The sequence below is a fragment of the Enhydra lutris genome, unplaced genomic scaffold (genome assembly GCF_002288905.1).
Source record: "Enhydra lutris kenyoni isolate GAN:26980312 unplaced genomic scaffold, ASM228890v2 scaffoldscaffold10, whole genome shotgun sequence".
Lineage (NCBI taxonomy): Eukaryota > Metazoa > Chordata > Mammalia > Carnivora > Mustelidae > Enhydra > Enhydra lutris.
Genome location: NW_019154094.1, coordinates 3,280,418 through 3,304,043, shown reverse-complemented (window position 1 = coordinate 3,304,043; position 23,626 = coordinate 3,280,418). Strand labels below are relative to the sequence as shown.

At 58.2% G+C, this 23,626-nt stretch overlaps 2 protein-coding genes across 4 annotated transcripts; one reads left to right on the top strand and one right to left on the bottom strand.

Moving 5' to 3' along the window:
• Positions 1–218: 218 nt before the first annotated feature.
• LOC111143836 (DEAD-box helicase 49) lies at positions 219–7,757 on the bottom strand. The gene is made up of 13 exons (XM_022497771.1): positions 7,596–7,757; positions 6,189–6,312; positions 5,136–5,221; positions 4,926–5,047; positions 4,418–4,605; positions 4,157–4,297; positions 3,158–3,233; positions 2,811–2,887; positions 2,534–2,631; positions 1,778–1,852; positions 971–1,059; positions 818–889; positions 219–729 (listed from the first exon to the last, which is right to left on the bottom strand). Exons 1-13 carry the CDS (start codon positions 7,708–7,710, stop codon positions 541–543), a joined length of 1,452 nt encoding a protein of 483 aa, XP_022353479.1. The 5' UTR covers positions 7,711–7,757; the 3' UTR covers positions 219–540.
• A 291-nt stretch (positions 7,758–8,048) lies between these two features.
• Positions 8,049–22,380, top strand: LOC111144168 (coatomer protein complex subunit epsilon). Of its 3 annotated transcripts, XM_022498342.1 has the most exons (10): positions 8,049–8,207; positions 11,946–12,008; positions 13,233–13,333; positions 15,914–16,066; positions 17,308–17,361; positions 17,824–17,905; positions 18,854–19,009; positions 20,836–20,904; positions 21,971–22,045; positions 22,170–22,380. In XM_022498342.1, the coding sequence occupies exons 1-10, from the start codon at positions 8,082–8,084 to the stop codon at positions 22,215–22,217; spliced, it is 927 nt and encodes a 308-aa protein (XP_022354050.1). In that variant the 5' UTR covers positions 8,049–8,081; the 3' UTR covers positions 22,218–22,380. The 3 variants fall into 3 exon arrangements, with proteins under 3 accessions (XP_022354050.1, XP_022354052.1, XP_022354051.1); XM_022498344.1 differs by lacking the exon at positions 18,854–19,009 and having other exon boundaries at positions 8,059–8,207; XM_022498343.1 differs by lacking the exon at positions 15,914–16,066 and having other exon boundaries at positions 8,064–8,207.
• Positions 22,381–23,626: the final 1,246 nt, after the last annotated feature.

Below are 23,626 nucleotides of genomic sequence, written 5' to 3'. Positions count from 1 at the left end.
CCCATTTTCTAGATGAGGAAACTGAGGCCCACAGGGGGCTTCTCAAACCCAAGGTCACCTGGCCAGAATGGCCAGCACTGTAGTTGAAACCTTTGGCTTGGCCTGATGGGAATGGAGGACTGGAGTGGGGTGGGGGGTGACATGATGTTCTGGGGAACTTGGGAAGCACCAGCAGCTGAACCCTCCTCCCCTGCCCCCACTCCCGCAGAATCCGATGGGAAAGTCAAGAGACCTATTTATTAGGTGACTCCTGCAGGCAACACACCTTTGCTCTGGGGCCCTGCAGCATCCACCCCCCAGGGTCACTGTGTGTGGAGCTGGGCCCAACCTTGTAGCCAGTGTTCCTTCCTCATCTGCAGGCAGGGGCTCCGAGAAGGGGCCAGCCAGGGGCTGCAAGGTGGAAAGCTGTGTGGAGCACAACATGGGTGTCCCTGGGTCCCACTGACAGGGACTGAGCAGGTCCGGGGGGGTGGAGGAGCCCTCTGACCATCAGTTCCAGGAAGGAATCCCAGGCGGGGCCGGTGGGGGCCACAGTGGTGCTCAGGACGGGCCCTGGCTGGGTGCCGGGGCCGAGCGCACTCTAGGCGGGGCCCTGGGTGGACGCCCCCTGCGGCCAGCCCCCCTGGCCTTCTGCCGCTGGAGCACCTGCTCCACCTTGTCCTTGAAGTGCCGGTTCTTCTGCTTGATCTTGGCCAGCTCAGCCTTCCGCTTGGCCTCCAGGTCGGGATCCTGGCATGGGAGGACCCGCAGGTGACCGAGCTGCCAGTCTGCCTCCTGTAAGCCCTCCCTGCCATTCACCTGCCAGCTCGGCCCTCACCTTCCCTTCCAGGATCAGCTGCTTCCGCTTATTGATCTCCTTCTTTTCGTCAAAGTTGGCCGCCTCCAGTTTCTGGGGAGGGAAGGAGAGGCCGTCACGGGGGCCCTCATCTCCAAGGGGGCACCCGGGGGCCTCACGGCTTCTAACACTCACAATTTCACACTCCCTCCGCACCACGTTGACCTGCGTGAGGATCTGCAGCACACTAGCCTCCTCCACAGAGAACTCCTCCAGCTTCTTCTCTGCAGGGGCAGGGGTCCCATGGGGTGGGAGAGAGCAGACAAGGGAGAGTTTCTGGCTTGGGAGTGAGCTTCCCATGCAGTGGGGCATGCAAGACTGGTGTCATAGCAGATTAGGGTCAGGTAAGCAAGATCTGGGATCGCAAACCTGAAGATGACAGGCTGTCCTTTATTTGTCGCTGTTAGCAACACTATGAACTTGACGGGAAATATTCTTTTTAAACACTGTCCTTTAGGGGCGCCTGGCTGGCTCCGTCAGAACAGTGTACGACTCTTGATCTTGGGGTCATGAGTTTGAGCCTCACGTTGGGTGTAAGGATTACTCAAACACTGCCCTTTGCAGTCCAGAGGTTTCTGAATTTTAGGGCAGTCTGTGCAGTGATTATAGATTTTCCAGTGCTGGTTGGTCTGGGCTGCACATTAAAACACCCAAGGGGGTTGTTAAACACACCCAGACCCTGGCCCTGGGGGCTCTGACTCATCCACAGGGACCACCGATACATCCCAGGCTGAGAAACTGAAGTCCCTTCCCACCGGATGTGGCTTTTGGCGGCTGAGGGCCACTGTGGGAAGCCGGTTTTGATAACCGGGCTAAAAGCCGTCACTTGGGGTTGCACAGGGCGGGAAGTGCAGTCCAAGCTCTGCTCGGTGAGCAGCCCAGCAGGTGTCTCACCCAGATGCACCCGCCTCCCCCCGGCCCCTCTCCTGTCCCTCCACTCACTGATCTGCTCCTCGATGGCATGGACAAGGTGGATGTCGTACTGCGTCACCAGTGTGATGGCCTGTCCTTGCCGCCCTGTGAGGACATTCCACAGTTACCTGCGATGAGCTGGGGGCCAACAGAGACAGGCTGCGACCACCAGGCAGCTCTCTTGGTGGGAACGGAGTGAAGGCAGGTCCCTCGCAGAGGAGACACAGGGCCCCGGGAGAGGCGGCTCTCCTGCCGGGCCAGCCGTCCACAGGGGCTGGTGACGTGGCTGATTTCCCTCCAGGGCATGGCTGTCGGGGAGTTGTGTCAGCGAGAAGCCTTGACATGCCTCAGTGCAGAGCTGCGCCCACTAGTCTGTCTCCCGTGTCTGTGAGGGTGACGGTGTCTCCCTCAGCACTCACAGCTGGTGAGGCTCACGACCCTTGGAGCAGCACAAACACGCGTCATTCCTGCTACCTGTCCTCTGATGACGAGACGGACCTAGAGAGCTGATGTGCCCTGCCCCAGGGCCACAGGACAGGGGAGAAGCACCAGGTCTCAGCTGGCCATCCCAGAAACCCTGTCTCTGCCCACTCCAGGTGTGAGAATCTCAAACGAAAACATTCCCTGCCTTTGCTTTCGAAAGGATGATTCCAACTTTTGACCCTGCTTCTTGCCTGCGGGCTCCACCCCCACGTCTTCTCCCACCGGCTCCTGACTTGGGCTCCTCGAGGGGTGGGCAGGGCGGAGGGACATGGGTCCGAAGGCCACCCGGCCCTGTCCACTTACCTGCCCGAGCTGTCCGGCCGACTCGGTGTATGTAGATCTTGGGGAGCCCGGGGGTGTTGTGGTTGATGACCACCTGCACTGTGGGAATGTCCAGGCCCCTGGAGGCAGAGGCCAATCAATGCTGCCATCCACATGCAGAAACCAAGGCGGGGACCCACCCCAGGTCACTCAGCCAGAAGTCGGGGCAGCCCCACCCCTCGCCAGGGTGAGCCCTCTGGTCCCTCTGTGCGGGTGCCACTGGCCAGCCCACAGGAGGGAGTACCGTGGGGCTGCTCACCGGGAGGCTACATCTGTGGCAATCAGGATCCTGTAGATGCTGGACTTGAATTTGGCCAGGGCAGCAAAGCGTTCTTTCTGTTGCGAGGTCAGGGAGAGGATTGGGAAGACTGGGGGTCAGGGTTAGCAAACATTTGAGCATTTACCGTGTGAGGCCTGGGAACATGGGAGTCCAGGCTTCCCACCCTCACGGGCGCCCCCATGAGGACAGACCAAGGTTAACGCATGGCAGGAAGTGTTTCAGGCAGAGGGAAGAGGCGTGGGCAAAGGCCCTGAGGCTAGGAGAAGCAGAGAGGCCAAGGCTAGGGGTGGGGAGGGGTGTGTCTCTGGGGCAGCCTGACCCCACACCTGTTTCATCATGGAATGTAGAGCCACAGTGGGGAAGTTGAATTTCCGCAGCATCATGCACAGAATCTGGCAGGTCCTGGGGGGAAGGACACGCTGGCAGCCTCTCCAGAGCCCCGGTCAGGGGAAGGCACTCCCGCCCCGGCACACCCCAAGACGGCAAGTAGGGGGCCCTGCACAGCTGGTGAAGTAGAAGCAGGGGTGCAGGGTATCCTGCCTGGCGACCCTGGCCCAAGCCCATGAGAGTCAGCCCTAAACCCAGACTTTCCTCTTCTGGTAGCTGATAAATTCTTAGGGGGCAGCAGCCACTCAGGAGGTCTCCTCCATGTGACGTAGGCTGCGTTTCCACTCCGGCTCATGCTACAGCTTCCTAAGGACCTCCCCAAGAGCTTCAAGGGATTCTGCAGGCCTCTGGGACTGCAGAGGAGGGCCTGGCTGTTGGAGCCGATGTGCTGGGCCTTAGCGACAGCCCAAGACACAGTAAAGAGCTGCTGCTTCGAGGCCTTCCTGGCTGCAGCAGGGCGTTTCTGGGGGACAGCCAGAGGCCCCTTCTGGTTAAGAGCGGGTCTTGGGGAGCCTGGGTGGTTGAGTCGGTTAAGTGTCTGTCTGCCTTCGGCTCAGGTCATGGTAGCAGGGTCCTGGGATCAAGCCCCACATCAGGCTCCCTGCTCAGTGGGAAGCCTGCTTCTCCCTCTGCCTGCTGCCCCCCCACCCCCGGCTTGTATGCACGCACATGGGCCGCGTGCTCTCTCTGACAAATAAAGAAAAATCTTAAAAAAAAAATAAAATGGCGAGTCTGAGGAACCCCAAGTCCTGGCTCCCTCTTCAGGAGGCGTGGCCTCAGCAAACTGATTGATCTGAGCTTCCCTGAATGAATCCTCTGAAATCTCTGGTCTCAGCAGAGGCCCCAGAGTGCCAACACTGGCCGTGTGCCTCGCACCTCAGGCCTCATAAAGGGCTACGGGAGGGGGTCTGAGGAGAAGAGAGGCAGCTCGTGCTCACTTGCACGTGTTGGTAAAGATGATGATGGACCAGTCCTCGTGCTCGTCCTGAAAGTTCTGAATCAGATGGACCAGATAGGCATCCTTGACCTTCTCAGGCACCAACAGGTAGCGCTGGTCCAGCTGTTCCACTGTATGTACCCTGGGGATGGGGGGTTGGGGGGCGGGGCTCAGTTTCCCCTACTGCTGAAGGGAGCCAATGCCCTGCACCCGACCCCTTGCCTGCCCTGCCCTGCCCCTCGGGACCTGGCTGTGGACTCACGGGGCCTGAGCCTCCCAGAAGAAGGGCTGGTTGGTGGCTAGGCCCTGAAGCTCTCTGAGTGTGTCAGTCAGTGTGGCGCTGAAGAGAAGGGTCTGCCGGCGAGCGGGCACGGCCGCCAGGATGGCCTCCAGGTCCACAGTGAAGTCGGTGCAGCCCTGCTCCAACAGCCGGTCTGCCTCGTCCATTACCTGAGAACCAGTAGCCGGGGGTAGGGGATCTGGAGTGACAGCGCTGTCCAGGGCCCGATCATGTGCCCAGCCTGCTTCCCCCCCATGCCTCCTTCCCAGCCCTGGAGACGGGCCCTGGAGTGTTCTCCCTCTAGGTCTCAGACATCTGCTCCCTCAACCATCTCAGTGCATCAGAGAGGCCCTGCCCCCGACCACCCTGGCTAGTCTGGGCTACCTCATGTTGCTTCTCTGCTGTCTTTGTCACCCCTCCTATGGCTCTACTGGATGGCCTATGGGACACATGTCCCAAATGGATGAATCCGGGCCCTGGGCCGACTCACCAGGAAACGGATCTTCTTTATGCTAAAAGTGTTGGAGCTACGTAGGTGGTCAGCCAGGCGCCCTGGTGTGGCGATGACCACGTGCGGTTTCCGGGAGAGCTCCAGGGCCTGGGCCACCATATCTGCAGGTGGAGTACGAGAGGTGGGTTGGGGTGGGTGGCCTGAGGCCGCGGTGGTTCCCTACCTGGAGCCTCCCCGGGCCCCCTGTACCCATGCCGCCGACAATGATGCAGTCTTTCAGGCCCAGAGGCTTCCCCAGCACCCGGAATTGCTCTGCAATCTGGTAGGCCAGCTCCCTGTGGGTGTGAAGGGGTCAGGCTGGGTTAGATAGGGATTCTATGCCTGCCTCCCGTTCCCATATCCAGCCCTCAGACCTCCTAACTGTCCCTCTCCTGTTTATACACCCATCACAGCTCCCAGTTCCCTCTGGATAAAGGCTCTGATATGGAGCACTGGAGCGCCTCTGACCCAGACATCCCATGGCCCCTCTCCCACCAGTTCCACCCAACCTGGCCTCTCTTCCTTGACAGTGGCCTCGACACCACAGTCACCAAAGCCCGAAACCTAAGCATCAGTCCCCTCTCCCCTGAGGCTGGTCAGTGTCCAAGTCCCTTCTTCCCTACTCCTCAGCCCCAGCTCTGCCCAGGCCTGCCCTTGGCTCATGTGCCCACTTCCTGTCCTCCTGTCTTGCCCTCTCCTGCTCACATGCCCACAGAATTGGTTCTAATTCTCTTCCTAGCATTCTAGGCTTTTCTCAAGTTGGCTCTAACCTGCCCGGCCCCAAGTACCTATTCTGTTCCCTGCATTTCTCCCACCTCTGCTCGAATGCACTAGCAGCTTCCTCTGCCTGGCGTATCCTTCCCCAAACTTGTCCCTTTGAGAGATACTTGTCACCCTTTATGGCATCTGTGGAATGATGTGTTCCTCGACTTCCCCTCCCCAGGCCACACTCTTACAACATACAGTGCCTACCTCTCCTACTGCTGTTAGAGGACTTACCGTGTCAACTGCCATATTTATGCCCAAGAACAAGAAATATGTCTCTGTCTTGGGCTACAAGACAACTGACAGCTTACCATGAGACAAGACCTATGCTCAGCACTTCTCACGCACTATCCCAGTAAATTTATGCCTCCCTTAAGAGGCAGGAATGATTTCCGTCCCCATTTTAAACATAGGGAAAGGGCACTCAGAGAGGTAAAGGTGCTTGCCCAAGAAAACACAGATGGTTAACTCACCCAGAAGGCCTATGGGGGGGCTCACCTGGTGGGTGTCAGGACGAGGCAGAAGATGCCATAGGGATCCTCAGACAGCTTCTGTAAGATGGGCAGGACAAATGCTGCTGTCTTGCCACTGCCTGTCTTGGCACAGCCCAAGCAGTCCCGACCTGGGCAAAGGGCAAAGAGGCATCAACACACACCAGGTGCAGACAAGGTTCTACTGGGCAGTTCACAATAGCTAATGTTTAATGAGCAGTTACCATGTGTCCAATGTGTCCTATGTCATTTGTGTTCTGGGCATATGGACAAATTCTAGGAGAGTGTGACCATTATTATCTCCACTGAACAGAAAGGGAAACAGAGTCTCAGAGATGTGCCCAGAACACACAGCCAGTGAGTAGCAGTCTGGAGTGGAACCCACATCCATCTGACCCAAGATGCCACTGCTATCTTTTTTTTTTTTTCCAAGACTTTATTTATTCATTTGACAGAGAAAGAGAGCGAGTGTGTATGCGAGAGAGCACAAGCAGGTCGAGTGGCAGAGGGAGAGGAGGGAGAAGCAGGCTCCCCGCTGAGCAGGGAGCCAGACACAGGGCTTGATCCCAGGACCCTGGAGTCATGACCTAAGCTGAAGGCAGACGCTTAACCAACTGAGCTACCCAGGTGCCCCGCTACTACTCACTATCTCATTTGACTCCCTCACAGAGCATCCCAGCTTGGGGAAACCTGAAAACCTTCCCCCAATCTTATATCCTAGGCTGCCTATCAATTTCTCCATCTTTGTCTATTTAATACCTCAACTCTCAGCTTATTATATCCTAGGCTAGCTTTCTTTCTCTCTTTCTACAGAGAAGAGAGAGAGAAAGCGCGGGGAAGGGAGAGAAGCGCGGGAGAGAGGGGAAGAGAGAGAATCCCAAGCACACTCTACGTCCAGCATGGAGTCCAACGCCAGCCTTGATCTCCACCCTGAAATCATGACCTGAGTGGAAATCAAGAGTGGGACGCTCAATCAACTAAGCCACCCAGGTGCCCCTAACAGCATCTCTTTAACGGCAAACGGGGTTGGACTACCAGAGTGGGGAGTGGGGAGTATTCACGGGACCAGAGTCCTGCATTTACTAGTAATCTCGACAACCTCAGTTTCCGTTTGTAAAATTAAGATGGTAGTGCAAACAACCAAAGTTTCTCAGTAGTGGCCATTAGTCATTCATCCCTGTGCTCTGAGGTCACAAGTTTCTGGGATTAAGTCACTTGTGTGCGGACACACAGGAAATCAACTGTGCGTTACAAACGCCAACACCGCCCAGTCTACCTCTGGGACCCAGGCTCGCCAATAACGCCCAAGCATATTCCCTCGCCTCGCAGAAGTGGCGTGGGCAAAGGCTGCGGAAGGAAAGGGAGCCGATAAGACGGGGTAGGCTTCCTGGGGAAGAGGCCGAGACACACTTACCCTCTAGGATGGCGGGGATGCAGCCGAGCTGTACAGGCGTAGGCTGTTTCAAACCCAGCTGCCGACATTGTTCCACAAGCCACGATGACAGTCCGAGCTCCGCGAAACCGGCCATCCCCCTCGCCAGCTTTGTGTGAGCACCCGTGTGAGCCGTGCTTTCCGGCGCGTACCGATGACGTCACGAACCGCTCCCGTTTACTGGATCGCTAGCTGCGTGGTCCCACCCACCTCTAGCTCACTCGACCATTCCCAGCCTCGACCACATGCTTACCATGTTTTCCCTATTTCCATTGGCTCGCGCGATAAAATCAAACTACAATTCCCGAATGCCCTGCGAGTCGTCCTTGCGACTCCCGTCCTTTAACTCCCTTCGGTTCATCGTCAGGTAGAAACGAGTAAACTACAATTCCCAGCGCGCCTTGCGGTGACTCTCTGCTTCCGGTCGACGTGTCCCTCCGGAAGAGGAGCGACTGGGACCTAAGCGGTATGGCGCCTCCGGCTCCCGGCCCGGCCGCCGGCGGCTCTGGAGAAGTGGACGAGCTGTTCGACGTGAAGAATGCGTTCTACATTGGCAGCTACCAGCAGTGCATTAACGAGGCGCAGCGGGTGAAGGTGCGGCCATTCGGGGGCGAGGGGATGGTGGTGGCGAAAGACGCTTCCAGGTGGTCACTGGTCGCTCTCTTATTTTTATAAAATCTTCCTTCTTCTCGCGGCGTCTGCCCACCAGTGTATCTCTTCAGAGCACTGTGAGGAGTTAGTTACCCTGACCTTTGACAAAACTCAAAGCTGTGACAGATTTTGATACTTCTCACTCAGAGCTCGTTCTGCGCCGTGGAAGGTATTTGAGTAAGGAAGGTGTTTATGCCTCTGTAGTAATAATAGTAGTATTTGTCACTTGGGGAGAGTCCGCTTATGCCACCATACCCTCAATCCCCGTGAAGTAGGAACTGTTGTTTGTTCTCATTTTACGATGCTGACACTGCTGTTCGGGAGAGAAATGGCTTCCTGGACATTACCCTGCTCCACGAGCTGGGTTGTTTCTCCTCAAATTTGCCCATTCGTTTCTTTCTTTCTTTCTTTCCTTCCTTCATTCATTGAGCTCCTCTGTGGACCAGGCAGTGTATTCGTGCTGGGTCAAAGCAGTGATAAAATAGATAATACTCCAAGGTCTCTTGGAAACCTTAAGCTCCTCAGGGAGACAGTAAACAAGTACATAAACAAGCAGTCAGGGGGGTGGTGTGATGGACAGTGATGGGAATGAGGTTGGTCATTTGAGAGCTAGAAAATAGCCCTGCTAGGCAGGGCCCAGCTAGTGGATGACAAAAGGGGGCAGCAGGTCCTTCTGCAGGAACTTTTAGGGAGGGACATAGACGTTACTGACACTTTGAGAGTGAACTACTGGCGGTTCTTTAGGAGCCGTGAAATTGACAGGGTCTTGCTCCCCTCCTTGTTAACCTTAAAAAGAAAAGTCAGTTATTTTATTAGGAAAATGGGTTCATTGGGGATTAACGGATAATTGCATCTTGGGATGTGTAACCTATGGCCAAACCATGGGCAAGTCCAGAGAACAGAGAGGACTCCTCTTTCACAGGGGAAAGGGAATCGAGAGGGGTTGTTATAGACAAAAACCCATTGGAGTAAACTGGGAGCTCAGAGTCCAGTGGCTTCTCATTGCCTGAGTTGTGACAGTCTCCTTGGCTAGCCAGTTGCCAGGCAAGGAGATCTTTCATCCTCCTGTGGGAATTCATGGTACCTCTCTTCTGTTGGGGTCTGTCACAGACCTGGAGTGTCCTGGCTTGAGAGCTCCCCCTTCTGGCTGCCTGATTCTATTTTCAATGAGTTTTGTTTTTATTAATTTTCACATAGCCTTGTGTCCTGGGGATATCAAATGAGTAAAGAATGGAGTGAATGTGTAATAGCTTGAGTGCTTAAGGGGGCAAGTCTTCTCCTGTCGTATTGTTCAGACTTTCCGTCACTGCTGAAAGGGAGAACCAGCGTGCCCCGCTATACTCAGGGACTGGAAGCAGTCACAGAAACCAGATTGGCAGTTCCCACGGGTGGAGGCACACTGCAGCCCAGCCTCTGAGCTGGGGAACTGCTCCCTCTTTGGTGACGTGGGAAACATGCACTGGCGCAAAACCATGTCATTGACCCTGATGCATCCAGAATGAGCATACTGTCCCCACTGAGCCATTCAGTGCGATTTAATTTTGGTCCACGGGCTACCTGAACCCTCTTGGGCAGCCTGTACTGGGTTTAACGGTGTCCCCTGAAAGATATGTTCACCCGGAACCTGGGAACATGACTTATTTGGCAAGAGGATCATTGCAGATAGAATTCAGTAAAGGCTATCTGGATGCGGTCGGCCAGGATTTCAGATAGGCCCTAAATCCAATGAGAAATGCCTTCTAAGAGGGGCGCCTGGCTGGCTCAATGGGTTAAACCTCAGGTCATGATCTCAGGGTCCTGGGATTGAGCCCTGCATCACGCTCTCTGCTCAGCGGGGAGTCTGCTTCCCCCTCTCTCTCTGCCTGCTGCTCTGCCTACTTGTGATTTCTCACTCTCTCTGTCAAATAAATAAATAAAATCTTAAAAAAAATGCCTTCTAAGAGAAAGGCAAAGAGAGGTTTGAGGCAGACAGAGAAGATGGAGGTAGAGATCGGGGGGAGGGGACTACAACCCAATGAATACTTGGAGCCCCCAGAAGCTGGAAGAGCCCAGGAAGGATCCTCCCATGGAGCCTTTGGTGGGAGTGTGGTCCTGCTGACACCTTGATTCGAGCTGCTAGCTTCCGGGACAGTGAGAGGATAATTTTCTGTTTTTTCCCACCACCCAGTTTATGGTAGTTGATTACGGTGGCCCCAGCAATCTCTGACAGACCTGAGCTGAGGTGACCCCACGTGGGACACCTGGGGAGTCATTGCCCTTGATCGGATGTAGTGCTGTGTCACCATTGTGACAATATCCTCATTTGTCAGACATTTCTTAAGTGCCCACAAGATGGTAGGTGCTGCCTGGCCTTGGGGACGAAGCAGTGCAGGAAGCCTCAAGGAGCTGCAGGTCTCGTGGGGCCATCCTGACGGCGGCCCTCATCCCATCACTACCCAACCCCGCTATGGTACTTACTGTCCTCAGGACTGGCTGCACCTTGGAGCTGTCTGAGGTCAGTCGGGGGCCACTCAGGGGTCTGCCAGCGTTGGTGGCTGTGGACCTCCTGGCTTTGTTCTCAGGTAATTCTGCTGAGCTTTCCCCAAGCCACAAATGGCAGGGAAGTATTTGCTCAGAAAGATGCCATCCCTGTTTTCTCGGGTCTGGAGATCCTCGGCCCAGCACTCACCACGCAGCTTCTGCCCGAGTCCTTACGAGACTTCCCCTTTTCCTGGCTCTGGTCTGTGTCCCCCATAGCCTCATGGCCTGGCCAGGGCTCAGAGGGCTTCCCACAGGCCCCGAGTGAGCAGTGTGAAATCCCCTCTGCAGGGCTCCCTGGCTCCAAGGCACCGGGGCCGAGCAGCGTGGCCCAGGCTGGATGCAGATGTCACTGTTCCCTGGGCAGCCCCACTGAGCTGTCCTCTGAGTGAGGCAGACCTTTGTCTCTTCTGTTTTCCATGATTAAAACGTGTTTTGGAACAAAAACAGAACAATAACAGGTTGCATGGAAGTATTTGTTACCACAAGTAAAGTCCCTTTTGCACGTCTCCTGGGTCCCATCGGTTCTTCAGAATCAACCATTGGCCTCTGGATGGGAATCCTCCCAGGCCTCTTTTTTCTACCTTTTTTTTTTTTTTTTTTTTTTTTAAGATTTTATTCATTTCGGTTGGGGGGAGCATGAGCCAGGGGAGGGGCAGAGGGAGACGCGGGCTCCCACTGAGCAGGGACTGCCGATGCAGGGCTCAATCCCAGGACCCTGGGATCACAACCTGAGCTGAAGGCAGACGCTTAACCAACTGAGCTGCCCAGGCGCCCCTGTTTTCTCTACTTTTACAAACCCAGGCGCTGGGGCATTTCCCCACCGACATCCTGGACCACCCCCATCATTAAGCAGCTTGTTTTGACCCATCGCACTCTGGGGGCACCTGTCAGTACTAGTGGCCGCATGTCCGGTGGTTAAAGGCATGGGCTCCAGCCTGGCCCCTTGCCACGCAGCGGGAGTGGGTGCCCCACTTTCTTCACTTGGGTGGATGCGGGTAAGGATCGAACCCCCTTCCTGGGGTGGTGATGGTCTGGGACAGGATCAGGGCTGGGATGTTGGCCCTGCAGCCACTGGGGAAGCTACCTGCTCCTGGCCTCCCCTGAGGACAGATCTGACACCCAGCTCTAGGCATCCTGACCGGTCTCCCTATCTCTCTGCAGCCCTCCAGCCCGGAGAGAGATGTAGAAAGGGACGTCTTCCTCTACAGAGCATACCTTGCACAGGTGAGTGTGGGCCTGTGACCTCCAAGGCCCCAGGGACAGAAGAGTAAAGGAACAGAGTGCTGGGCGGCGACTGGGGTGGGGACGACAGACAAAGGAGGGCAGAGTCCAGGACCTTGAGCAGCGAGTGTGGCCTCCACAAGTAGGTGGCTGTGTTCCCGAGGTTGTGGACTCACCAGGCCCAATGACCATTATAGGGATTTCTCCCCCTTTTTTTCTTTATTTATGTAATCAATAGGTTCTGTTTGCTTAGTACAGCTTTAGGTTTTTGGAATAAGCAAGTAATAGTAAAGAGAATCCTGTGTAACCCCCTGCAGGCCACAGGCAGCTTTTCTTCTTGCACTGGCCATGCAGGCAGTCCAGATGGTGTAGACAGACCGAGCTGTGCCCTGCCCTGGCCTCCCCCGCCAAGGCGCACTGGCAGCTGGCCTCCCACCTGCCTCTCCTCCCCAGCTTCAGCCTTGGGCTGTGATCTGTCCTGGGCACATGGCTCCACGGCTGCCTACACCTCATGTCAGGCCCTGGGTGGCTTCCTAGTTTCTGTTCACATCTTTCCCTCTGTGGAGTGTTCTGGAGCCTGATGGGACCCCAGCCGTCCCATTGACCAACCCTCCCCACCCCGCCCCCGTGCCCTGCCCTTACCGTGAACAGTATATATGGCCCCCAGCAGAGGGGCTGCTCTGGTGTATCTCGGGATCTCCTTGCGATATATGCGTGTGAATGTATACATACAAAAGGACACCTGTAGGTGGCAGCAAAAACATCAAAATCACCTGGGAAGGAATGTGGTGAAAATGGGCCCCTGACTCCAGTTCGCCTCCTAGCAGTGAGCACCACCACTGGTTCTGAGCATCAGCAGGGAGGGGGTGTGTGTCCTGATGCCTAGACCCCCTGCCCCTGGGCGATGCCTTCCACCCAGAGCTGGCAGGGTCCCCGCCCTTCACTTCATTCTTGGGGTCTCCAGCTAGAGTGGTGGGCATTGTGGCCTGACAGGTGGCACGTGACGCCGTGCTGGCTCGCAGCAGGTCCTGTGGCAGGGCTGGCCCTGGCAGGCTGAGGGGCCCCTGCGGGCAGTGGGTTCTGGGGGAAGCCACTGGTTCCAAGCGTCAGGGCTCTGCCAGAGTGCTCCTAGAGCCCTAAAAAGCTCTCGTGTGTTCCTGGGGGCTGAGGTCTGAGCCCCACAGGGGAGAGCAGGCCAAGCTGACAGCATGCTTATCTTGACTGCAGAGGAAGTATGGTGTGGTCCTGGATGAGATCAAGCCCTCCTCCGCCCCTGAGCTCCAGGCGGTGCGAATGTTTGCTGAGTACCTGGCCAACGACAGCCAGAGGTGAGGATGGGAGGGCTGGGTGGGCATCTCTCCCCACCTTCTCAGCCCCTGAGTCTCAGGGCATTCCTACCCTGCTGGGGCATTTGTGTGAGCCATTCATTGTGTGGCTGGCTGGGATACTTGCCCTGGTGCTTATGGGCTCTGCCTCTGCCTAGGCCTGGAGCACCAGCATGACCCAGCAGGCTCCATGGTCCTCTGTGCTGTCTCCCCAGCCCAGGAATGGCTGGTCCTGAGGCCCCCTGGGGTTAGGAAGTTTTACATTCAAATATCGTCCCCACAGGGTGCCTGGGGTAGGGCAACAGCCTAGCCCATGACAGGGAAACGCTCCACTCTGTGGGTCTTCCCCTGCCCACCTGCCCTCCCCCACCCGCCCCCCTGCCCACCTCCCCACCTGCCCAGCCCTGAGACACCACCACCACCCTGGAGCATCCCTCTTAGTAGCAGGGAGCCTCACAGAAAGGCCTAGTGGAACTTCTTAGATACCAGGACTCAATCATGACCTTGTTGATACTATGCTACTTTCATGGGCCACCGAGGCTGTCTTTGGGTCCCAGGTGTGGGTGAGACCGCCTGCTGTGACCCCCGGCTGCTGCCCTGACGAAGGGCAGCCTTCTGTGCCCTCTCTCCTGATTGGGGTCCTTGGCCTTTGAAGCTTGAGGCTGGGGGAAATTTACTTGTCAACAGTGACAGCTGAATGGGGGCCCCCAGGTTCTGATCCCCAGAACCCATAAATGCAGCATCATTGGAGATGAGGTCTTTGCGAATGTAATTAGGTAAGGATCTTGAGATCATCTTGGTTGTAGGGTGGACCCTGAATCCAGGACTGGTGTCCTCATTAGAGACAGATGAGAAGACAGAGAAGGTACAGAGGGGAGGCATGCGTGAAGATGGAGGCAGAATAGGGATGACACAGAAGCCAATGCGTTCCAAGGATTGTGGGCAGCTAGTTGAAGCCAGGAGAGAGGCTTGGGATGGATTCATCTTCGGGGGCCTCAGAAGGAACCTTGCCCACACTTGGATATTGGACTTCTGCCTTCTAGAATTCTCTGTGAGAGAGTCTGTTCCCGTTGTTTGCATCTTCCGGGTCTGCGGGGCTTTGTGACAGCAGCCCCAGGACGCCAAGGCAGGCAGGCTCCTGAGGCTGTCCTTTCTCCCTCCCCACACTTCATGAGCCAAGGTGACAAGCCCTGTTCTCCTTTTGGAAGAGGAGGGGACCCAGGGACCTTGTAGGAGCAGGGGCTGCTGTGGGGCAGGAGCTCAGGAAGGCGGAGGGCTTCAGGGTGTGTTCGTCCTGGCATCCCCATAGCCAGCATGGCAAGCTGGCTGTGGAGAAAGTCCCAGACCCTGCAGGTGACCCGTGTCGTGTTAAAGTAACACCGTGTGATGCTCCCATCACATCAACAACAGCAGGCGGCGTGTCTAGTCCTGGTGCCACAAACCAGGCAGGGAACGTCATGGGGTGGCCGCGAGGGCTCCTGTGCCAACCCTGTGTCACGCCCTGCACACACTCGGGGTGTGCGGAGTGGGAGATAGTCTCGGGTTTGAAGTCATTTGTCTTTCAGGCACCTTGGTGGTCACAAGGACAGTGACAGGCGTGTCTCCATCCTCCAGGGCCTTAGATGCAGATTCTGGCCAGTGGCCCCTGAGCAGCCCAAGTGACATGCACATATTTCTGGGGATCCTGTGGACCCTGAACAGCAGTTTTGGTCCGGCGGCGACTCGGGGCCCGGCTCTTCTTCGCTTCTGTCAACTGCTCAGCAGCGTTTTGAAACAAGGGGTTTGGGCTCTGTTTTCTGGTTAAGCAGATCACGGTTCGGGTGTCCTGTGGTCTGTGGAGGACCTGGCTGATTGTTGGCGGAGCCCCAGCTCCAGCCCGGCCACCAGCCCACACGCGGTCCGCCTGCCCGGAGCAGCTGCCCATTGCAGCAGAAGGCGGCGATGTCACCAGAATAAGAGTTATCTGTGTGGCTTCCTGTCCCCAGAGAGGCGACCCTGGCAAGTCAGTCTGTCCCTCCACATCTAGGGTGGTATGGACACTACAGCCCCCTGTCTCTGAGGGCCAGGAGGTCTGTAGGCCTAGCAGTCGTCTGTGCTGCTCTGTGGACATGGCCCCTCCTGCCCCCCACCTCCTCATGGGAGCCTGAAAGCTCTGGGCCTGAAAGCACCCAGCCTCAGTCTCTCTGTGTAAGGGCAAGAAGTACCATGTGGAAAGGCAGTGAAGCTGGTGCCCAGTGGAGCTCGATGGCAACAGCTGGGCCTGTTTTTTGTTTTGTTTTGTTTTGTTTTTTAAGATTTTATTTATTTATTTGAGAGAGAGAACACAAGCAGGGGGAGAAGCAGACTCCTGCTGAGCTGGGAGCCCAACACGGGGCTCAATCCCAGGACCTGGAGATCATGACCTGAGCCGAAGGCATATACTTAACCAACTGAGCCGCCCAGGCATCCCACGAGGGGCCCGTTCTGCCTGCAGCTGCTGTGTTCCCCTGGGGGCCTGAACTCCCCCCCCGACCTCTCTGCTTCCACAGGGGCGAGGCTGCTGCCCACCCCTGGCTGCAGGCCTTCAGCAGCCATGTCTCGCAGGGACTCTGTTGTGGCCGAGCTGGACCGAGAGATGAGTCGGAGTGTGGACGTGACCAACACCACCTTCCTGCTGATGGCTGCCTCCATCTACTTCCACGACCAGAACCCAGATGCAGCCCTGCGTGCCCTGCACCAGGGGGACAGCCTGGAGTGGTGAGTGTCCTCCCTGTTCCAGCGGGAAGGCCTGGAGGCCTGAGCGGCCCCTCTGGTCTCCAGGCTGCTCAAGGCCTCATTGGCCGTTGTCATGGGAACAGTGGGGGGCTGTTGGGAGAGACCGGTGGGGCCCAGGCTTCCCATTCAGGCTGCAGCTCCCGTTCTTGGTCCAGGAGACACTCCTTTCTGCACGGCTGGGCTGCTGTTCCCAAGGACACGGCTCCCAGGGCTAGAAACCCTCTGTTCCCGATGGCAGAGGAGAAAGCACCTTTGTTCTGCCCATGGTTTCTGTACCCCCACCCCCACCACGGAGCCTTGTGTTCCTGGGCCCTAGCCTTTCTGTGTCCTCCCCGAGTCCCCCCAGGCCCTCCCCTGATGCTGGCCCCCATTCAGGGCACTCCAGAGCTGGCAGTGTGCCACGGGTGCCACCCCCCGCCCTAGGAGGTGACTCTGGGCCAGTGCTTCATCTAGGGCGCCGTGTCCAGGCTCCGGCCTGGAGGGTGCGACTGCCCTCCCCTGAGAACTCTCTGAGTGCTTGTTGTCCCTTCGTTGGTTGGTCCCCACAGGTTCATTTTTTATCTGTTTCTGGTCCCCCCTCTATCCAGGAAGGGATTTATGGCGGCTTAGAAATAGGTCTAGCGCACAGCTTACAAAGCAGCAGACTCTGTAACTGTTTCTCAGACTCCTACACCGTTGCTCTGGGCGGGGAGACGAGGGAGCGAGTGACTCATACATCAGCAGTGGGCACAGCTCTCAGGCAGAGAGGGAAGCCATAGGTGTGGGCCCCGGAGGGCGTGAGCACCTGCCCCTCGCAGCCCCGCTGTGACTGGACCCACAGCATTCCCTGGGGGCTGACCTTGGGTCTGGCTGCTCAGCTCGCTTCCTGGGCTCCTGCCACTAGGTGGTGGCCAGTGTCCCCCTCGCACCAGGATTGGGGCACAGATATGGTGCCCAGTCTCAGGGTAGTCAGAGTGGGACGACTTGGGACTTGATGAAAACTCCAACCCCACATGTGCTCAGTGGTGAAATGGGGAAGCCAGGGCCCCGGGAAACTGTGGGAGGCTTGGCCCAGCGCGTAGAGCCTGGGTCAGTCCAGTGTGGCTCAGCATCGCCCCCGGCCAGGCAGGGCTGGTGGCCGAGGGACTCCTAGGAATGTTCCCGGAGGTGGCGCCCACACAGAGTGAGCCCCAATGAGCAGCACAGTGGTGAGGGTGCCGGCTGACTCCCTGTCTGTCCCACAGCATGGCCATGACCGTGCAGATCCTGCTGAAGTTGGACCGCCTGGACCTCGCCCGGTACGTCTCTCCCACGAGTCCCCAGCTGTGGCTCCCAGGCTGTGGCCACAGCGTCAAGACTGTCAAAGCAGCGGCTGTCAGAGCAGCAGGACGCCATGCTCCTTAGACGCCAGGCCTCTTCCCGCTAGGGGGCACTCAGCTTGGGGACCCTCCCTGGACCCTTTCTGAAGGCCCAGAGCATCAGGAGTATAATTGCTTCTCCACTCACTTCATTCTAGCCCATGGGGGTGACACACTGTTGGTTTGCCTGCCCCTCCCTGCAGGGTGTTGCCTGGGATGAGGGATGGTGCTGTCCTTGTCTCAGTTTCCTTCTGTGACGTGAAGGGTGGGGCCTGCAGAGTTGGGGTGGGCTTCCCAAGTGTGCAGTGGGGGCAGCTGGGTCAGGGCCGTGAGCCGGCACCAGTATGTGTCCCATGAGCAGAATGCGGGGGGCTCCCTCCTACCCTTCTCCTCTGTCTCCAGGAAGGAGCTTAAGAAAATGCAGGACCAGGACGAGGACGCTACCCTCACCCAGCTGGCCACCGCATGGGTCAATCTGGCTGTGGTGAGCCCCTGGGCCTTGCTGGGGAAATGAGGGAACATCAAAGACCCGGGAGGTGGGAGGCGCGCCCTGGATCCAGTGCTGGCGGCTCCCTGGGGGAGAGTGCTGATACAGGCTTCTGTGGACGCACTGGACCTGCTCCTTCGTTTGGGTCCAGGGCCCGTCCCCTAGGGGAACCCCCAGCGCAGTGCGCCCTGGCACATTTCGCACCTTGCTCAGCTGCAGCCCCATTCCCGGCTCCTCACAGCCCAGCATGTTGGCCAGAGCCAGAGCAAATGAGCTGGGGGCTCTGGGACCAGACTGGATGGACCGAGTGGGCCTGCCTGGCGGTGCAGCCTCCCAGGGCTGACCCTGGGCTTGGCTCCCACTCAGCTTGCTGCCTGGGCTCCTGGCACTGGGTAGTGGCCAGTGTCTCCCGTGCACCTTCCCTTGCGCCCAGCCCCTATCTCCCCCATGCCTCGCCCCTCCTGTGCGCCGACAGTGGCCCCTTTTCTGGCTTCTGGCACTGGGTTTCCTCTGAGCTTTTCTTTTTCTTGTCTTTTTTTTTTTTTTTTTTTTTGTATGGCTGCTTAAAATGTGTTCCCCATCCGCATGTGCCTGTACTGGCCTTGGGGGCTGAGGCCTCACCTTAACTGTTTTCCAGTCCCTGCAGCTTAGCGGGGGGAGCCCTGCCCACTGTTCACCCGCTCTGCATGTTTTCACAAGCCCATCTTGGTCTCAGGCTCCCCTGTAAGTGATGCCGCATCTCTAGCACGCAGACAGAACCTTTCATTCTGAACCCAGACTGTCGGTGACAGAGAGGGGTCCAGGGACGGCCTGCCGCACGCTGGCCATGCCAGCATCACTTTCTCGAAGTGCCAGCTGGCGTCACCCTGCTGTGTGCGGGAGCAGGCGGTGGCAGGGCTGAGGAGCAAGGGTGACAAACCGGTGATGTTGAAACTGTCCCCACAGGGCGGCGAGAAGCTGCAGGACGCCTACTACATCTTTCAGGAGATGGCTGACAAGTGCTCGTCCACCCTGCTGCTGCTCAACGGGCAGGCGGCCTGCCACATGGCCCAGGGCCGATGGGAGGCTGCTGAAGGCGTGCTCCAGGAGGCTCTGGACAAGGTACGGCAGGCGCAGCCCCCACGGCGGCTCCCGGTGGGGGTGGCAGGGGACGCAGGGCTCGCCGCAGAGGCATACCGGGCAGAGGGAGACCGCACGGGTCTGGCACGTGATGTGGGAATTTATTTTAATAGCACATCAGCTAAGATTCAGATTGTAAATAGAAATGTTGATTGTGGCCTTTCTCGGAAATGGGAGGCTCCCGTCGGCTTGGACTTCATCAGGGCTGAGCTGAGCAGAAAGGTCTTGGCTGCCCGGTCTAGGGGCCTCTTGATGTGACTTCTCCCCTGAGCCGGTACTTGGAAGAGATGCCCGCCGTTCATTACCGAGGGGAGAGTGGGCTGCCGATGGGAGGCGTTGCCTGGGCCTTCCGGGTCTAGGAGAGGGACCGCTAGTGAGACCCTGGCAGGGCAGCCCCTGTTGCCTTCTCCCAACTGACGCATGAGGTCTTGTGTGTTATTTTTATAATCAGAGGAAATGTCAAAGTTTTTTCCGTTTTTGAAAACGTTTTTTGATGTAATGAGAAAAGGACACCAGTAGGAAGCTTTCTCCCCCATACCTGTGCAAGGGCTTGAGTTACCATCGGGAGGTTGTTTGCGGATCACGAACAGGCCAGGGGCCATCGGTCGGGTGCTCCTTGGGCTGCCCGCGTGGAGCTGCCTTGGCCTGCCAGGCCGCTGTGCCTCCCTGACGGGCTTGGACCTTAGCCGGACTACGGGTGCAGTCAGAATGTCCGGCCTGGCGGGAGGTTTCTGCCCCGGAAGGAGAAGGCAGCAGGGTCCCCAGTCAAATGACACCCATCTGTCCTCATTCTCTGAAATCCCGCCTGGGTCAGGTTGCTACCTGCGGCCCTGACCCCCTCCTCTTCCTGCCGTGCCACGGCCTCCCTTGTCCCGGTGCCTTGGGCCACCCCATGCTTTCCACTGTCCTTCCCATTCCTCTGGTGTTCCCCTCGTTTTGCTTCCATGGGCACGTGCCATTGTCCCTTTTGACAACCTCTGCGAGAAGACTAAGGTTGGGGGGGAGTTGAGTCGCCCTGGAGAGGGGCAGCAGTGGAGCAGAGCCGGGTCTATGCAGGAGGCTGGGGTCTATGCAGTCCCTCGAACCTACGACACCTCACGTCCAGGTTGCTGTGTCTCTGTTCCGAGTGCGCGGTCAGGGCTCCCTGCAGCGGTCTTGCCTTCCTGCCCCAGGGGGTCTGGGGCCAGTTCCCTGCATTCCCCGTGCCTCAACGCCCCATGTGAGTGGGCGGGGCAAAGTCACCCGCTTGGATGTTCTGGTAGTTTCCCGGCAGCTTCTTGCCAAGGTCCCTAGAGAGCCAGAGGGGCGGGTGGGGTCTGCTGCCCTGTGGTCTCAGATCTCATTTTTGCAGTGAGAGGGACAGCTTGCCTGTGATGGTGTTTGGGCCACCTGGGGCTGGTCTCTGTTCCTTTGCCATCAGTGTGATAAGTTACTCCTCAAAGACACCCACCAGCAAGGGGGCTTGGTCTCATCCTGGCCCACAGATGAGACATCGGGCTGAGGGGAAGCTGCTGCTACGGGGAGGCGGGAAGACGGGTGAGGGCCGGGGCTCCCCCCCCTTGCCACCACGCTGCCTCCCAGGCAGAAAGGGGGCCCTGAGGTCATGACCTTGCGGAGTGGCCAGTGGGCATGCTTTGGGTCCCCCGGCCCTGCCCCCTGCCCCAGCTCTGAGGGTGTGACCTTGCATGGGTCCTGTCTTTACCCTGGGTCAACGGGAGCCGGTTTCCCACCAGAGATGGGGGTGGACAGGCCGAGTTGGGGGCCTGGGGGAGCTGACCCTGCTCGCCTGGCGTCTCCTGTGTTTCCAGGACAGTGGCCACCCAGAGACACTGATCAACCTCGTCGTCCTGTCGCAGCACCTGGGCAAGCCCCCCGAGGTAGGGCCCCCTGGCTCAGGGTGGTTTTCTGGCCTCCACGGCAGCAGCTTGTGGTGGGCAGGTCTCTGCGGTGTGGCCCCAGCCCTGGACGAAGCTCAGGGTCTCCGGCAGAAAGCCACTTCTTTGGCGGGGCTGGGGGGGGCAGGTGCGGTTGCCATCAGCACGAGGGTCGCTATGAAGTTGGTGTTGCGGGTGCTGAGGCTGTAGGTCGGCTGCTCCCATGGGCTGTGTGAACTAGTGGGCCGTGTCTCAGAGCGTGCCCAAGCCAGGGCCAGCTGAGCCGGGCCCCCCACCTGTGCCACCTCTGGGAGGTCGCTGGGCAAAAGAACAGAGAAGAGGGGCCCAGGGGAGCCATCCCTGTGAGCCCATGTTGTCTGAGGGCGGGAGGGAGGGAGAACTCTGGGGCCCGGCTGTTTAGGTGGCTGACTGGCCCACTTGGCCAGGGACCCACCCCAGGGCTTCCTGGCTGTCTGGCACCCATCCCCGTAGCAGGGCCACCAGGTGGCCTCGGGGCTAGCGTAATATAGCAGATAGAGCAACTCTCCCACTCACTCCGGAGATGGCACTGGACCCTTAGGCTTGGGGAGACAGCTGCCCCTGCCCCATATAGTCAGTGTGGGCCTGAGGAGGAGGGGCGAGGCTGGCAGCAAGGGCTCTGTCTGGGGTCCAGGTTCCAGCACCAAGATCTCTGGGGATTCTCTGCACAGTGTGCCCTGAATAAACCCACCTCCCCTCCCAGCCCTGTTCCCCCTGACCTGCCGTCCGCCCCCTCCTTGGGCCTGGGTCCCTCCCAACCCACTCACTGAGCCCCGCGGCACATCCTTCCACTGTGTGCTGAGCAGAGGCTCTGTGCCACCTGTCTCTTCTTTCTGCCCCAACCCTGAGGGTCCCATCATCAGCCAGATTTCCGGGTGGAGTGATGGAGGTGATGGGAGATGGAAGCTCTTGCTTGGGGTCAGCTGGGAAGCTCCCCCACCCTCCCACCCCTCCCCTTGCCCTGTATGTGAGCAGCACCTGGCTCCCCCCCCGCCCCCGTTCAGCTCACCTGGCCTCCTGTCCCCTGTAGGTGACAAACCGCTACCTGTCCCAGCTGAAGGACGCACACCGGTCCCACCCTTTCATCAAGGAGTACCAGGCCAAGGTGAGCCTAGGCAGACTGTCTGTCCCAGGTCCCCAGACACCCCAGGCAGGGCCAGGGAAGGCAGGTGACTGGGTTCCTGACTCTTGTTCTCTCCGTTTCTCCCCCTTCCCCCACCATGTTGAAGGAGAACGACTTTGACCGGCTGGTGCTACAGTACGCTCCCAGTGCATGAGACCGGTTCCCGAGGCAGGGGACAGCAGCGTGTGCCGCCCTCCCTGCTGGGCGCCCCTCCTCAAGCTCTCACCTGTTCTGGCCAGAAGCAGAGGCTGGAAGCCCAGCCCAGCCCCGCTCTTGTCAATAAATGTATCCACCATGGGAGCCCCCCCCACCCCCGATCTGTGTCTGCTGTGGCCACTTTGGGAGGGACATGTGGGAACCAAGGCTCAGAAGGGAGGGTTCTGGGCACTGTCCTCCCAGGGCTTTTGCTGGGAGGGGTTCCCCTGGAGACCAGGGCCTGTGAGCAGCAGATGTGCAGACTCCCACCCCTCAGACAACCACTGTATGGTGGTCTGGGTGGCACAGCCGTGTCTCCCAAGCCCCCATGGCGCCCAGGAAAACTGAGGTGACAACCATCACCAGGGGCATCAGAGCTCAAAGGCAGTATCCCAGGGAGGCCTGTAGGTGGCCAGGGAGGTAGGAAGCACTCAGGCCTCAGTTCAGTCACATGCGCAGTGTATGTGCGCTGGGTGCAAATGCTCTCCATCCCCCTGCCCCTCCAGATTGTCCCCTGCTCCTCGCTGCTGCCCTGTGGGCGGTCCTTGGCCCAGATGGAGACCTGCTGCTGTCGGGCTGTGGGCGCAGGAGGGCCAGAGTGCTGCGCTGTCTACCTGGAGGGAGAAACCCATGGCGAGCACCCTTCCATAAGAGAAAGCCAGGGTTGGGGCGCCTGGGTGGCTCAGTGGGTTAAGCCTCTGCCTTCAGCTCGGGTCATGATCTCAGGGTCCCGGGATCGAGCCCCCTATTGGGCTTTCTGCTCAGCAGGGAGTCTGCTTCCCCCTCTCTCTCTGCCTGATTCTCTGCCTACTTGTGGTATCTCTCTCTGTCAAATAAATAAATAAAATCTTAAAAGAGAGAGAAAGAGAAAGCCAGGGCACCAGCTGGCGTCTCTTGTCAAGAGACGGTGGTAGGCGAGCAAGGGAGAGCTGTTGGCTGGGCCTCTTAGATGAGGTCACCATCCAAACAACTAGAAGGATCTGCAAGGCCAGGTTCGAGGGATGGGCGTGACAAGCATTCATTCAAGGCAGCATGAACAGCCCGTGCAAAGCCCCTGCGGCTGTGCTGGGTTCGGTGAGCTGGATAGGGCTTTGTGCCCTTTGTCCTTAGGTCAGTGTTTGGGCCTCTCCCAGGAAGGAGGGAAGACCTGTGTTGCAGGAGTCTGGCCTCATCCACCTCAGAGGTGGCTGCCTGAGACCTGGTGCTTGGTGGCCAGGACAGGATGCAGAGCTCAGGATTCCCAGGGGCAGGACCCACCCCATCCCCTCCCTGCCTGTTGAGGAGCTCAGCGGAGAGAGGTGACAGAGGCATCCGGCAGGGGTGGGGATGGGGGGCCTGGAGATGAGCTCTCCGGAGAGAGGAGGCCTG

What these genes read in the sequence shown, in the direction of transcription:
- LOC111143836 (XM_022497771.1), bottom strand. Translation starts at nt 7,710, where the DNA reads ATGGCCGGTTTCGCGGAGCTCGGACTGTCATCGTGGCTTGTGGAACAA. An exon ending in CTCGTCCTGACACCCACCAG is followed by an intron (nt 5,222 to 6,188) that starts GTGAGCCCCCCC and finishes TCACACCCACAG; the next exon opens with GGAGCTGGCCTACCAGATTG. An exon ending in TAAAGAAGATCCGTTTCCTG is followed by an intron (nt 4,606 to 4,925) that starts GTGAGTCGGCCC and finishes ACTGGTTCTCAG; the next exon opens with GTAATGGACGAGGCAGACCG.
- LOC111144168 (XM_022498342.1), top strand. Translation starts at nt 8,082, where the DNA reads ATGGCGCCTCCGGCTCCCGGCCCGGCCGCCGGCGGCTCTGGAGAAGTG. An exon ending in GACCGCCTGGACCTCGCCCG is followed by an intron (nt 17,362 to 17,823) that starts GTACGTCTCTCC and finishes CTCTGTCTCCAG; the next exon opens with GAAGGAGCTTAAGAAAATGC. An exon ending in TCCAGGAGGCTCTGGACAAG is followed by an intron (nt 19,010 to 20,835) that starts GTACGGCAGGCG and finishes CTGTGTTTCCAG; the next exon opens with GACAGTGGCCACCCAGAGAC.